The sequence below is a fragment of the Coenobita brevimanus genome, chromosome 97 (genome assembly GCF_032717465.1).
Source record: "Coenobita brevimanus isolate Jiangsu-jjx chromosome 97, ASM3271746v2, whole genome shotgun sequence".
Lineage (NCBI taxonomy): Eukaryota > Metazoa > Arthropoda > Malacostraca > Decapoda > Coenobitidae > Coenobita > Coenobita brevimanus.
Window position 1 is genome coordinate 28506602 of NC_137050.1, and position 15166 is coordinate 28521767.

The 15166-nt window shown below is 41.8% G+C and overlaps 1 protein-coding gene across 1 annotated transcript in view; it reads left to right on the forward strand.

The window, feature by feature from the left end:
* baz (par-3 family cell polarity regulator) overlaps nt 1-15166 on the forward strand; it is a 423470-nt gene that overhangs the window by 220254 nt on the left and 188050 nt on the right. Inside the window, exon 6 of the mRNA XM_080283282.1 lies at nt 14559-14762. Coding sequence (XP_080139408.1) covers nt 14559-14762 — 204 coding nt within the window. The remainder of the gene's footprint in view (nt 1-14558; nt 14763-15166) is intronic.

The following is a 15166-nucleotide window of genomic DNA, read 5'->3' on the forward strand; positions in this document are numbered from 1 at the left end:
TGCTTTAATTGTTGTAGATTTTGTTAATTTGAACTACCAAAGATTTCCATTGTAATCCTCATCTCTACATGTGTAAATACCAAGATAATCACCAAATTGTAATGTTGTCAAACCAAACTGTTGGTAGCTTGTGCGAAGGGAGTGAGCAAAATGTTGAGTCCCAGTATTTACTCAACATTAAAAATCTGCCCACATAGAGACTGAGTGAGTCAAGATACCCACTAGGTGTAATTTACAGTCTGAACAAACTATGTATTAAGAACCTAACTTGCATTAAGTGTAGCAGGAATTAAATAATGTAGGACCACTGAAATGGCAGGTTGCCATCACATGCCATCAATGATATTTTAATTTCCGTTTATGATAAATACAGTAAGACCTCATTATACCAGGCTAATTGGGGCCCAGCCATTCCGAAAAATGCGAAATTCCAATAAAAGTGACATCCGGACTTCCCCCTGCTAACCTGGACTTTTTCTGATATATCAGACATTAGTCCGGATTACACAAACAGTTTTTAAACTGTGGTGACTACCATTAATCAAATAGTATAGTATATATAATAATACTGTACTGTACACTGATAAACATGTCTTTTATTTATCTTATTGTGGTAATCATAGCTGGAGTGGTCAGGCAGTCTGGACTGCTTCTGGCTTTATCGGACTTTTTCCGATATATGGGAATTTAGTCTGGTAGTTCCTCGATTCCGATAAAAACGAATTCCGGTCTATTGAAGTCCATCATATCGAGGTTTTACTGTATAAACAATTCACACTACGTTATTTGTACGTGTTCTGTTTGTATAATTTATATTCCGGTATGTGACATTACTATGATTCACAGTTTCACACAACAGTGTAGATATTTAACAATGAAAAATATGCTTTTTAAACAGCGCTGGAAATGTGTTTGTCAAAATGGTGGTGTCATCTACCGGAATACTAGCTCTGAAAGCACCCCATTAACCCCTTAACCGCGGGGCGTCACTTTCGTGACGCTTGGGAGCAAGGGATCATACCGCGGGGCGTCGCTTTTGTGATTCTGTGTTATTTTGAATTCACCCGGGCTTCCAAGTGGGGGCTTGTATCATCTATCAGTACTGCCAATGTCCAATACTAGTCAGCACTCCTAATCTCATCTGTACTCCCATCCATTGTTGACAATTTAGCCATTTCTCCCCGTTCTTGACTCCCCTCCCTACCCCCCCTCCATTACACTATCCTCTCGCCTGCCCGGCCGTGCTACGCTTAGTAAATCTTCCCTGGAATTTTTCACTGATTTCATCCATTGAAATAAGCCCTATGCCCTATTCTTATACCAAATAATATATACAAGAAAGAAATAAGGTAAGTGAGAGTGCCGTACACCTGGAATTGGCTAATTATCACCTGACAACACCTCACGTGCACTCGTTCGCTAATTTTCGCTGTTTTTTTTCCCCTTGAAATATGCCATATAATCTATTTTCGTAATAAATATACATATAAGGAGGGAAGGGAGAAGCCTAAGTGATATTTACATTCACCTGGAACTACCTAATTTATAATGTATTGTCTAGATTTCCTGCCAATCATTTCAGTGAAATACATAGCTGTTTCAAGAGCTACGTTGGTAGTGCTGAATAACCCTCAAGTAGGCCTCAACCCGGGCCGGGCCTCCTTATCAGTTCTCTCTCAGATTCTGAAGAGGAGGTACGGCTCATCCTCTTGCTGACTTCAGGGCCTTTTTTAACCCCCATGCAAGGGCCCTGTGACCTTTACCCCCTACTAAACCTTGTGTGGAAAGAGGTAAAGGGCTGACAATTGATAAAAGAGTGACTACGATCTTTCTATTGAGTAAAACAGTGCAAGTGGAATTGTAAATAATGTGTAAATAATGTGTAAACAGCAAGTGAAAGTAATGAATGTAAATATACGTGAACAATGGAAAATAGTTTTATAAGTTACTTCAAGTGACAGTGCATAACACAGTGTAAATAAAATAGAAATGTAAATAACGTAAATAAAATAGAGAACGTAAATAGAAATGTAAATGAGTAGTATTATAAGAATACGAGTATATACCCTAGGAGTAATGAAAGTGAAAGTTTCACTCTAGCATGTCTGAATACTATGAGTTATGAGAGTGAAGATGAAAGTGACATTCACTCTCAATGCCAGTATACAGGACGAGAAAGTGAATGCTACGTATTTTACTGAAAGAAATTGAATCCCTACGGTGGCAATAAACTAATACTACTGAAGGAAACTTAATGGATAAAGACTGTAGATATATATAAGTGTTATATAGTAATAGAAATATAAAGTGTGAGGGGTTTTATGAATAATAAATGACAGAGTACCAAGAGCGAACTAGCGTAAGTGCGGCGGTCAGACGCGCTCATAATTTTCATTGCTTTCACAGTGGGTTTTTTTTTGGAGTATAGATCCCAAACTACTTGAAAATCATAGAGTAGTATTTATAGTGTTAATATCTGGCTGTGGTAATCATATTACGGGTTGTCGGGAAGTGTAAAGTGGAGACTTCGTTACCCAACTTCAGAGGTCTCCACAAGTCCTACGGTAACTGACGAAGGCTCAACAAACATTCCAGGAGAAAGCTGAAGGTATGTGCCATAAGCATATATAATTTTAATATTCTAGGACTAATAACTGATTTTTGGCAAATATTTTTTGAGAGTCTGTCGGAGCCCGAATAACCCTGCGGCACACGCAAAACATCGGTAAACATGCCCGCGGTGTAGGGGTTAAGGATATCAGGGAGAACGAAAATGTTTAAACTCAACCAAAACTCCATCAAACTTAGAAACCGCAGGCAAAACAAATAAACACTGCTGGTGTTACCGGGTAATCATTATAACATCATCAGGCAACTTGTCCCAGCTGTCTGAGGCAACTGACAGCAAACCCTTTTCTGTATTCTCCTACTTTCTCTATACTCATTTCAAAGCCAAAGGTGGCTGTTGTGTATATATACGCAATGATTTATCTTGCGCTCGTGTTCCTGAACTCGATTCTTCTGAATTCTCTACACTCTGGCTTCGGCTTTGCTGTCATTCTCTGACTAAATATATCTGTTCTGTTTACTTATGCCCTGATTCTACTGACTAGCAAAAATTCTTCAACTATCTTACTTCTATGATGGAACACATTCTATTCATTTCTCCTTTCTCTGAAATCTCCATTCTAGGAGATTTCAATGTTCACCACCACCTTTGGCTTTACTCTCCTTTCACTGCTCCACCTGGTGAACAAGCCAACATCTTTTCTATCCATAATGACCTAGAGCAGCTTGTACAGCATCCTACCCGTATCCCTGACCGCCTTGGAGAGAGCTGCAACATACTTGACCTCTTCTTTACAAGTAATCCTTCTGCTTACACTGTTAATCTTTTCTCTCTGTTGGGCTCCTCCGATCACAAGCTTATTACCTTAACCTGTCCCATCGCTCCAGTACGGCCTGTGGACCCTCCAAAGAAACTTCGTCTGTGGCACTTTGGAGCTGTGGATTGGGAGACCCTCAGGCAGTACTTCTTTGATATTCCCTGGAATGATTATTGCTTCCTTGGCCGGGAGCCATCTGAGTGTTCCTTTCGCATTATGGAGGTTATTGTCTCGGGCATGGAAGCATACATTCCCTTCTCATATCCTTTGACTAATGCAAGAAAGTCTTGGTTTAACCCGTCACATCCCGAGGTTTTCCGCACCTCCGACATCCCCCAATCCCGAGGTATTTTCGAAATTTTTTTTTTTGGCTAAAACCTCCGCTTTTGGTGAGAAACATCGAAAATTCATAGAGAAATTGCTCACCTGAGGTTTAAAATACTCGATCCAGGTAGGAGTTCCTCTTTACCTGACTGGGTTTTCTAACAGGCTGGCACCAAAGAAAACGAGTTCTATGGGAGGGTAACTATTTCACACAACTCATAAACGGTATTTATTTATTTACTTGGTACGAATTTATATGTAGTATGAGAGTATATTGGTTTTCAAGCAGTAATATAAGCATTATAAGCATTGTTCCACTCACTAACTAATCACCATACCTGACCTTTTGCCACATTACCTGATCATTATTTCTGACTGTTTCTTCTTCTAAGGCAGTGTGAAAGGGGAAATAGTAGGGGAGTGAAAGATAGGAATAATAGATTGTTGGTGGAGAAGAGAGAGAAATTGAGGAGATGGAAGGAGCACTTTGAGGATTTGTTGAATGTGGAGAGTGAGAGCAGTGTGAGTATAAGTGGTTGGGGAATGGCTGGGAGAAGAAGAGATGAGAGGAGGGAGGAAGAGATCAGTAGGTCGGAAGTAGTGGAAGCGATGAAGAAGATTAAGCTGGGAAAGGCCCCAGGAATTGATGGAGTGTGTGGTGAAATGCTTAGGTATGGGGGTGAGATTGTTGTGGAGTGGATATGGAAGTTGTGTAGATTGGCTTGGGAAGAGGGAAGGGTTCCAGAGGACTGGAAATCAGGTATAATTGTTCCTCTGTACAAAGGAAAAGGGGAGAGAGAAGTATGTGGTAACCATAGGGGTATTTGCCTTCTTAGTGTGACTGGTAAAATATATGGTAGAATACTCATTGATAGGGTTAGGCATATGACAGAGGAGCTAGTTGGAGAAGAACAAGGGGGATTTAGGAAGGGAAAAGGGTGTGTAGATCAGATATTTGTTCTAAGATGTTTAGTGGAGAAGTATCTAGAGAAGGGAAGGAAAGTGTACGCTGCCTTCATGGACTTGGAGAAAGCTTATGACAGAATAGATAGGAAAGGTATGTGGAAGGTATTAAGAATATATGGAGTGGAGGGGAAATTGTTGAGTGCTGTGAAGAGTATGTACGAGGGAGCTAGGGCTACGGTGCGAGTGGATGGTGAGCTGAGTGAGTTCTTTGATCTCAATGTGGGACTGAAACAGGGGTGTGTAATGTCTCCTTGGCTGTTTAATATATATATGGATGGGGTCGTAAAGGAGGTACAAGGTAGGGCAGTGGATGTGGGGGTGGCCTTAATGAATGAGGGTGAGATTTGGAAGCTTCCGGTGTTGCTGTTTGCTGATGATACAGTATTGTTGAGTGAAGATGAATGGGAGTTGCAAGGTTTGGTGAATGAATTTGGGACAGTGTGTAGGAGGAGGAAGCTGAAAGTTAATGTAAACAAAAGTAAAGTTATGGTGTTTGAGAGGAATGAAGTCACAGAGTGTGCAGTGAGGTTGGATGGTGAGGATATGGAGAATGTGAGTGCATTCAAGTACTTGGGTAGTGTGATGAGTAAGGATGGAACTTTGGGGGATGAAGTACGTGAAAGGGTACAGCAGGGAAGGAAGGTTGTTGGCACACTGAAAGCAGTGATGAGAAATAGGGAGGTGAGTATGGAAGTTAAGAAGTCACTGCACGATGGTATTGTGATCCCTACCCTGACGTATGGAAGCGAGGCGTGGACCTTGCAAGAGGGGAACAAGTCAAGAGTGAGAGCAGTGGAAATGAGTTACTTGAGAGGAGCATGTGGAGTGACATGGAGGGACAGGTTGACGAATGAAGAAGTGAAGGAACGTTGTGGGGTAGATGTGGATGTGGTTGAAAAGATTAGGAGAAATACACTGAGGTGGTTTGGACATGTGGAGAGGATGGAGAATGAAAGACTGACTAAGAGGGTGTATGTAGGTGAGGTGGAGGGAGGGAGAGGGAGGGGTAGACCGAGGATGAGGTGGAGGGATGGAGTTGAGAGGTATATGAGGGAGGGGGGGGTGAGTTGGGGGGAGGGGAGTCAAATGGTGGGTGACAGAGTGACTTGGAGGCGTTTTGTCTGCGACCACCCTTTGCGGGATTAGGGCGTCGGGCTATAGATAGATAGATAGATTCTTCTTCTAAGGCTATGTAAACTTTGTCCTCCACATTGTCATCGATTGGGGAATCATTCTGGCCCTGAATATATTTACTGGCCAGGTCACTGGTAACAGGTGAATTGCTGAGACAGTGGCATGAGGGGCGAGGTTATGCGGTGTAAGGCATTGTCCCTGCTTGGCATCTTGTAGAGGAATAGAGGAAGGTGTCCCGTGTATACGTACGAAAAATCACGTGCGATAATTGAAAATTGTGCAAATTAGGGACCTTGCAATTGCACGACGTACCAGTACGTCGCTGGGACTGGCAAATGCAAAATGTTGCAACGTACCCATACGTCGACGGGACGGGGCAGGTTAATCGTGCTTGTTCTATTGCTGTCCACAACAAGGAGAGGGCCTATAAAAGGTACCAGAGCCAACCCACCCCTGAATCACTTCTTTTTTATGTATCTGCCCAGAATCGTGCTAAGTCTGTTCTTTTCTCAGCTAAAAAGAATTTCGTCCATACTAAATGCTCTCAACTCTCCAACTCGAATTCTTCCTGCTCCTTCTGGGACCTTGCAAAAACCTTTCTAACAACTTTACCTCATCATCTTCCCCTCCTCTTTTCTGTTCTGATGGTTCTGTAGCTATTTCTGCTACTGATAAAACAGATCTCTTCGCACAGACTTTCTCCACCAATTCCACCCTAGACGGTTCCGGTGCTGTTCCTCCATCACTTCCCCCCTCTGACTTCCATATGGTTGACATTGAAATTTCTTCAGCTGATGTATTTTCTGCCATCACAGGCCTCAATACTAAAAAGGCATATGGGCCTGATGGAGTCCCTTCTGTTGTCCTCAAGAACTGTGCTTCTGTGCTTACACCCTGCCTAGGTAAACTCTTTCGCCTTTGTCTGTCAGCTTGTACCTTTCCTTCTTGCTGGAAGTTTGCTCTCATTCAGCCAGTCCCAAAGAAGGGTGACCATTCCCAACCCTCTAACTATCGTCCACTTGCTTTAACATCCTGTATCTCAAGTTTTCGAGTCAGTTTGTAACCCCTAACAGGCGGACGACATTACATAACATCCGTGTGTGAGCAGGCAGGTGACATTACGTAATGTCCGGCCATTTTCGGTCTTAATTTATTGGTGAAATTGGGTGATAAGACATCCTTGTCACCTATTTTCCTGCCCTCTACTCTCCCAAGCCTTGAAACAAGTAAAATACTGTAGAGGCGGTGACTGAATCGGTAGAGAGGCAGCCTGCAGTCCTAATGGACCCAGGATCGAATCCCGGCTGGGGCAGGGAACAGGTTAAGGATTTGAATTTCCTAAAAGCAGACTTTCCTGATCTACCAGATGACCCGCCGACATGTTGTAAAAATACCCCCGCTAATACCAATACACCAGTCCTGTATGAGATAGCCCTAGCATGTATTCAATATGGACGGTGGGTGTTAGTGCCTAAGTGGTGACATGTGGAGGTGTAGGAGGACTACTGGGCATTGGGATAGGTCACTGCCCCCAAGAAGTAGGCCTTGAAGCCTTTGCCGAGAGTCGGACATGTTAAAAAAATATACATATTTATATATAAGTTGTAGTGTGATAATTGTTCAATTAAAATAGTATATATGTATGTAAGTTTTATTGTTATAAGTGTTCAAGTAAAATAGAAGACACATACAGTACATAAGTTTTTGAAGACAATGAATAGTGTAAAGAATGCATAAATTATAAATATAGTGTTCAGTGCTGAAGTAAAAGCAAATGAGTGAATAGTTTGCTAGCCTCGCCCCAGGCACGCCTGGTGATAAGCTGCCTGCCTGCGCTCCTCCTTCACTCCTCCCCTCCTCCTCCCACAGCCAGCAGAGATGTATTACCACGCATGTAACACCTCTTGCCTTCGTTTTTCATCCATTTTCATCGATTTATGCATGTTTAGGCATATTCCTTGATGCATTATTATTCTGATAATGTGGCGCCCCACATGGTCATATAATTGATATGTTGCCCCCCCATAAGGGGCTAATAGAAAAATTTTAAAGCATCTTTCCTATCACCACCTTCTATCTGATCGTCAGTATGGGTTCCGTCAGGGACGCCCCACTGGCGATCTTATCACCTACCTTTCAGACTCCTGGTCTTTCTCCATTTGGGACTTCAGCGAAAGCTTTGTCATTGCACTTGGCATTTCAAAGGCTTTCGAGCGAGTCTGGCATGGATCTTTAATTTCCAAACTGCCCTCTTACGGATTCTATCCTTCTATCTGTGCCTTCATCTTTATTTTCCTTTCTGGTCTTTTTATAGCCACTGTTGTAGACAGCCATCATTCTTCTAGATCTGTCAACAGTGGTGTTCCTCAGGGCTCTGTCCTATCACCAACTCTCTTCCTTTTATTCATCAATGACCTTCTGAGTTGTACATCTAACCCTATCCACTCGTACTTTGATGACTCCACCCTTCACCTTTCCAAACGGTTCCCGCAGTGTCCATCTCAGCAGTTACTTCAGTAAACAAGGGATGAGGCTATGGCACACCTAAAGTCTGACTTGGCTCGTATCTCTGACTGGGGTAAAAATAATCTTGTTATTTTTAATGCATCAGAGACTCAGTTCTTACACCTGTCAACCTGACAAAATCTTCCATAGGAATACCCACTAATGTTTAATAATATTCAGCTTAATCCTGCATCATCCTTGAACATGCTTGGGGTTTCATTCACTTGCGACTTATCTTGGACAGATCATATTACATCTCTTGTAAAATCTGCTTCCAAAAGATTAGGTGTGCTAAGCCGACTCCGTTCCTTCTTTACCCCTGCACAATTGTTGACTCTATACACGGGTTTTATCCGCCCCTGTGTAGAGTACAACTCTCACGTGTGGGGAGGCTCTTTACATACAGCCCTTCTCAGTAGGGTGGAGTCAAAGGCTTTTCATGTCATTAACTCTTCTCCTCTTACTGGCTCCCTTCAACTTCTGTCTCTTCGCCACACTGCTGCATCTTTCTCTCTTTTCTATCACTGCTTCAATGGTCACTGCTTCTCTGAACTGTCTGCTTGCATTCCTCCACCACTATGACTTGCGCATAGCACCTGTCTAGCAACAAACTCTCATCCCTTTTCTGTCCAAGTCTCTAATACAAGAGTTAACCATTACTCCCGGCCTTCATTTATGCAACAGGTCAGCTCTGGAACTGTCTCCCTCAGTCTGTATTTCCTGCTAACTATGATCTCCAGTCTTTCAAACTTGGTGTGTGCAGGCATCTCGAAATGATCGGATCTTGAATTTGGCTTTCCTTTGTATTTTGTGTTTCTTTTAGAAGGAACAGTTATTGCGGGCTCGTGGCCTTTGGTTCTTTCTTTATAGCTTAAAAAATAAAAAATAAAAAAATAAAAAATAAAAAAAGATCCTTATATGCTTCAAAATTTGTTTGCCAGGTACACAGAGGAAAATCTCATTTTGATATGGCTTTTCTTATTAACCCCTAAACTGCGGGATTGTTTTTGCCTGACTTGCGTGTCTCGCGGGCATATTTGTGCTCCGACAGACTCTCTAAAAATATTTGGCAAAAATCAGTTATTAGTCCTAGAATATTATAATTACATATGCATATGGCACATACCTTCAGCTTTCTTCTGGGATGTTTGTTGAGCCTTCGTCGAGTACCGTAGGACTTGTGGAGACCTCTGAAGTTGGGTAACGAAGTCTCCACTTTACACTTCCCGACAACCCGTAATATGATTACCACAGCCTGATATTATCACTAGAAACACTATTCTCTGATTCTCAAATAGTTTGGAATCCATACTCCAAAAAAAAAACTGTGAAAGCAATGAAAATTACGAGCGCGTATGACCTTCCCACTTGACATCGCCGCTGGTGTTTTGTCATTTATTATTAATAAAAACACTCACAGTTTATATTTCTATTACTATATAACACATATATATATCTACAGTCTTTATCCATAAGTTTCCTTCAGTAATAGTAGCTTATTGTCACTGTAGGCATTCAGTTTCTCTTTCAGTAAAATACAGTACGTAGCATTCACTTTCTTGTCCTGTATACTAGCGTTGAGAGTGGATCTGTCACTTTCATTTTCACTTTCATAACTCATAGTATTCATACATGCTAGAGTGAAACTTTCACTTTCATTGCTCCTAGTATAAATACTCGTATTCTTATATTACTACTCATTTACATTTCTATTTACATTCTCTATTTTATTTACATTATTTCCATTTCTGTTTTATTTACACTGTGTTATGCAGTCACTTGCAGTAACTTATAAAACTATTTTCCACTTCACATTTATTTACATTCATTGCTTTCACTTGCTGTTTACACATTATTTACATTTCCACTTGCACTGTTTTACTCACCAGATAGATCGAAGTCACTGTCTATCATTTTCATTGACAAATTAACCAGTTCATGTTCCACAGTCACTTACCCCTTTACCTCTCTCCACACGAGGTTTAGTAGGGGATAGAGGTCACAGGGCCCTGTGCATGGGGCTACAATGCGGCGTAATTGGGCAGGCGCGAATCTGACATGCTTTCACCATGAAATACGACAGTAAACTGAATACAGTGTGGTGGCCTGTCTGCCTAGGGGAAGTGCAATGCTGCCAATGTCAGCGGGATGAAAGCTGCTAATATATATGCTGAAATGATTAGCAGGAAATCTAGACAGTACATAATAAATTAGGTAGTTCCAGGTGAATGTAAATATCACTTGGGCTTCTCCCTTCCTTTCTTATATATATTTTTATTACGAGAATAGATTATACGGCATATTTCAAGGGGAAATAAACAGCGAAAATTAGCGAACAAGTGCACGTGAGGTGTTGTCAGGTGATAATTAGCCAATTCCAGGTGTATGGCACTATCACTTACCTTATTTCTTTCTTGTATATATTATTTGGTATAAGAATAGGGCATAGGGCTTATTTCAATAGATGAAATCAGTGGAAAATTCCAGGGAAGATTTACTTAGCGTAGCACGGCCAGGCAGGCAAGAGGAGAGGGTAATGGAGGGGAGGTAGGGAGGGGAGTCAAGAACGGGGAGAAATGGCTAAATTGTCAACAATGGATGGGAGTACAGATGAGATTAGAAGTGCTGACTAGTGTTGGACATTGGCAGTACTGATAGATGATACAAGCCACCACTTGAAAGCCCGGGCGAATTCAAAATAACACAGAATCACAAAAGTGACGCCCCGCGGTATGATCCCTTGCTCCTAAGCATCACGAAAGTGATGCCCCGCAGTTAAGGAGTTAAGAGACCACAATTTGTGCAATTTGTTTAAAAAAAAAAAAAAAAAAAATCATCAGAGAACCTTCACTTTTGAGGTTGCAATTGCAAATTGTGTAATTTCCGTGGATTACTTATATTGCAAACTGTAGCATGATGTTGCCACATATTATGAATTTACTGTTTAGAAATGCACAATTTTGGAGATTCCACTCTAATTGTATTTGTGCTTGCAAATACAGTAAAATCAATATTTGCGCTGTATTTGTATTTGCCTCCTGACAAATTAGTGTACAGTATTTGTATCTGTATTTGTATTTGGTCCCTTGTATTTGACCCCATCCCTGGTTGTGGTTGGTTTTGAAACATGTTGGGCTCAAGCACCCAGTCAGCCGCCACTTCCTGCTCATCAAAAGTATCTTCTACTTCACTTAGATTACTGTTAGAATGATCATCATCATGATCAACTTTATTTTCACGTGGCAGATACTTATCACTTGAAGTGTCACTGTCTTCAGTCATCTTGAGGGAAAACAGGCAAAAAAATGTAGGAGGAAATGTGCAAGCATGTTCCTGGTCTGGTGAAAAATGGCTACTGTTCCTCTTCTTTCATCAGCTCTGATTTATCTTGTTCAGACGGTCATGTCCAGGCAGTAGGCATCACGAGACAGCAGTATTGGAAATGATTGGGTGAACACTGCAAGCGGGAGGAGCTAAACAGTAGCCTGATGAGTTTACCCAGACTAGGAGGCAGGCAAGGTAGCCAACTACTCCTAGCTTTCCTGTCAACACTGTCGTTTCGTTTCATTTTTGAAGGCTCCAACATGCTTGCAAGCATTGACCTTGGTCACCTAATGGTGGCCCTCCATGCTGCTTGATTTTTGGCAGCTTCCTTATTTAGTCCCTTATCCCTGAAGTCACACTCAGTGACCTCATCCTAGGTTTTTTTTTGGTCTGCCTCTTGCTACCCTACCCTCAACATGAACACTTTTCACTTTTTGCACCCAGTTATCATCCCCTATCCTCTCCATATGCCTAAACCATCTTGGTCTACCCCTCCTCATCACAACCCCATTACACTCCAGTCACATCCTGCTTCTCAACTCTTACATCGTAAACCTAGCTCCCCCAGGCCTCGCACTCGGGGATGCACTGCACATCCACGTAATCATTGCCATCTCTGTATGTTTGAGCCTGTGAATATCCTCTTCCTGTACTGCCTAGGTCTCACTACCATATAACATTACATTCCTAACACATGCCACATAGAAAGATCGCTTAGCACAGAGGGAGAGCCCTCTTAATGTCAGGAGAGGCAACAGCTCCCTGAACTTCTAACCACTCCTCACTCTAGCCACAGAGCCTCCAGCCCCACCTCTAGCACAGAACATGTCTTCCAAATAACAAAACTTCCACACACTCAAGAGACTCACCAGCAAGTTCAGTCCTTTCATGCCTGGGAGTCTCCACATTCTTTCCCCAACACACTGCACACAAGCAACCAGCATTATCTTGCAGTCTACCTCTAAAATCACGATAGCCTATCTAATCTGGATACCTCAGTAAGCCACGCCCCGTTTCCCCGGAGCCTAAGTTATCGTATAACTGGCTGGGCTGTAGGCTATCACTTACCATCTGACCACGGAGCTGCTAAGATCTCATAATAACATTCATCGTGTGATATAAGAATTTTTTCATACCTTTAGATTTGGAGAGGGGGAGACCAAGGATGAGATGGAGGGGAGTGGAGAAGTATATGAGAGAGGGGTGTGTGAGCTGGGAGCAGGGTAGTGAAATGGCAGGGGACAGAGCGACATGGAGGTGATTTGTTTGTGGCCACCCCTTATGGGATTAGGGCGTCTGGCAGTAGATAGATAGATCTGCAGTTCTTGTGCTACATAGTTTTCCCTTACACTACTATACTCGTGAGTGTTTTGGCCATGGAAATTAATTTCCAAAAGGTAAAGAGAGGCAACAGTAATAAAATTAGAGTTAAAATAAGTACTTTAGAAGAATGGTTGAAAAATGTTTATACTACTTTTTGCTTATCATTGATTTTTACAGCAGCTGTTGAATCAATTCAAGAATAAAGTAAGAATTCTAAGGGAGAAAATTATCTTGATTACCATGGTCACTTCAGATTTTTTGAAAAGTATGGCAGAGCTGAGGTAGAGAATTTTTTTTTATGCAAAGATTTCCGAGTGTATGGACTTTAGTGGCGCCAAAATCATGCCAGTGAGGTATACAAGACGATGCGCTCACAGATCTTTGCATAAAATTCTCTACCTCACCTCTCCCATACTTTTCATAAAATTTTAAGTGACCATGGTAATCAGGATAATTTCTCTTTGAGAATTCTTACTTTATTCCTGACTTGATTTGAGTGTTGCTGCAAAAATCAGTGCTAAGTAAAAAGTGGTATTAACACTTTTCAACCACTCTTCTACTTATTCTCACTCTAATTTTACTACTGTAGCCTCTCTTTACTTTTTAAAAATTAACATCCAGAGGGAAAAGCATTCACGAGTATAGTGGTGTAAGAGAAAATTATGTAGCACAAATAACTTCAGATCTACATGTATTAAACATTCTTATATCGTGCAATGAATGTTATCATGAGATCTTAGCAGCTCAGTGGTCAGACAGTCAGTGATAACCTACAGTTCAGCCAGCCGTACGATAACTTAGGCGCTGGGGAATAGGGGTGTGGCCTACTGAGATATTCAGGTTGGATAGCCTATACATCTCTTAAGCTCGCAATTATCACAAACACTGGAGAAGATGGAATTACTTCCCATGCCCTTGTGGCAAATCGTACATGGCCACTCCCCCTCATTTTTGACAGTACCATCCCCAGCCCTATAAACCATCACTTTTGTTTTATCTGCATTTGCTGTTTAGCCCTCGTGCCTCATACCATCTCTCCATTTCCTAAATCTTTCCTCCACCTCCCTTTCATTCTCTGTGGTCAATACCAAAGCATCAGCATACAACATCTCCCAGGGAAGTCCATTTCTGAAGTTTTGTGAGAGGGCTTCAGGTACCATAATAAACAATGAGAGGCTCAAGATTGACCCCCAATGCACACCAGCATTCACGGAAAACTTCTCACTCAAAACTCCATTTACCCTTACCTTTGTGCGAGCATCCATGTACATGGCCAAGACCACCCTAACCAGCCACTCCTCGATCCCAAGCTTTCTCATTGCCCACTTCACCACCTCTCTAGGGACTGTCAGAGGCCTTCTTCAGATCAACAAAAACATAACACAGTTCCCTTTTCATTCCTGTATATTTTTCTTCAAGCTGTCGAACAATGACAACTTCAGGACAAATACTGTATATAGGGAAGAATATTTAAATGTCACAGCCTGGCACACCTGGACCATTATGATGCTTGGTATACATCACAGTTCCAAAGAGGTTAAGTTCATTTTAAAGCATATTTTTATTCCAGGTTTTCAGAAGGCCCTTTTATTTCAGAAGTGTTGTTGTGGTGCTGAGCAATGATCGAGGTCCTCTGGGCATCCACGTTATCCCCAGCACAGATGGAAGAGGTCGAGATCAGGGGCTGCTGGTGGAGGGAGTTGAACCTGGTGGCAGGATAGCACGTGATGGCAGGATACAAGTTCATGATACCATTGTTGAAATTAATGGCAAACCTCTTAGTAACATATCCTTCCAAAAGTGAGATTGTGTGAAATTATGTTACTTATTTATTCAGTAGACTAAATAGAATGGTAGATGAAGTGCAGTAGGTTTCAAACTAATGCACTTAGAGAGGTCCTCTAATTTTATATTGATGGGTTCTGTCGCTGTTGTAATGGCCATATTTTCATTGCTCAGTTGATGACAGTGTAAACTGATATGGATGATAAATGAGGGCTCCCCACCCCCCTGTGCTTGGGATGCATTGTCTATAAAAATGGAATGGTTAAGGGGTGTGTTGTTTAGTTGGAGGGGATAAGAAACAGAGATACATGAAAGATGATGGGTTTGGAATTTTGATGATAAAAGAGTAGAGATGAATGTCCTTCACTGGTATGACAGTAGAGAGAGAGTGGATGTACAGTCAGACTTCCTTGATTGCT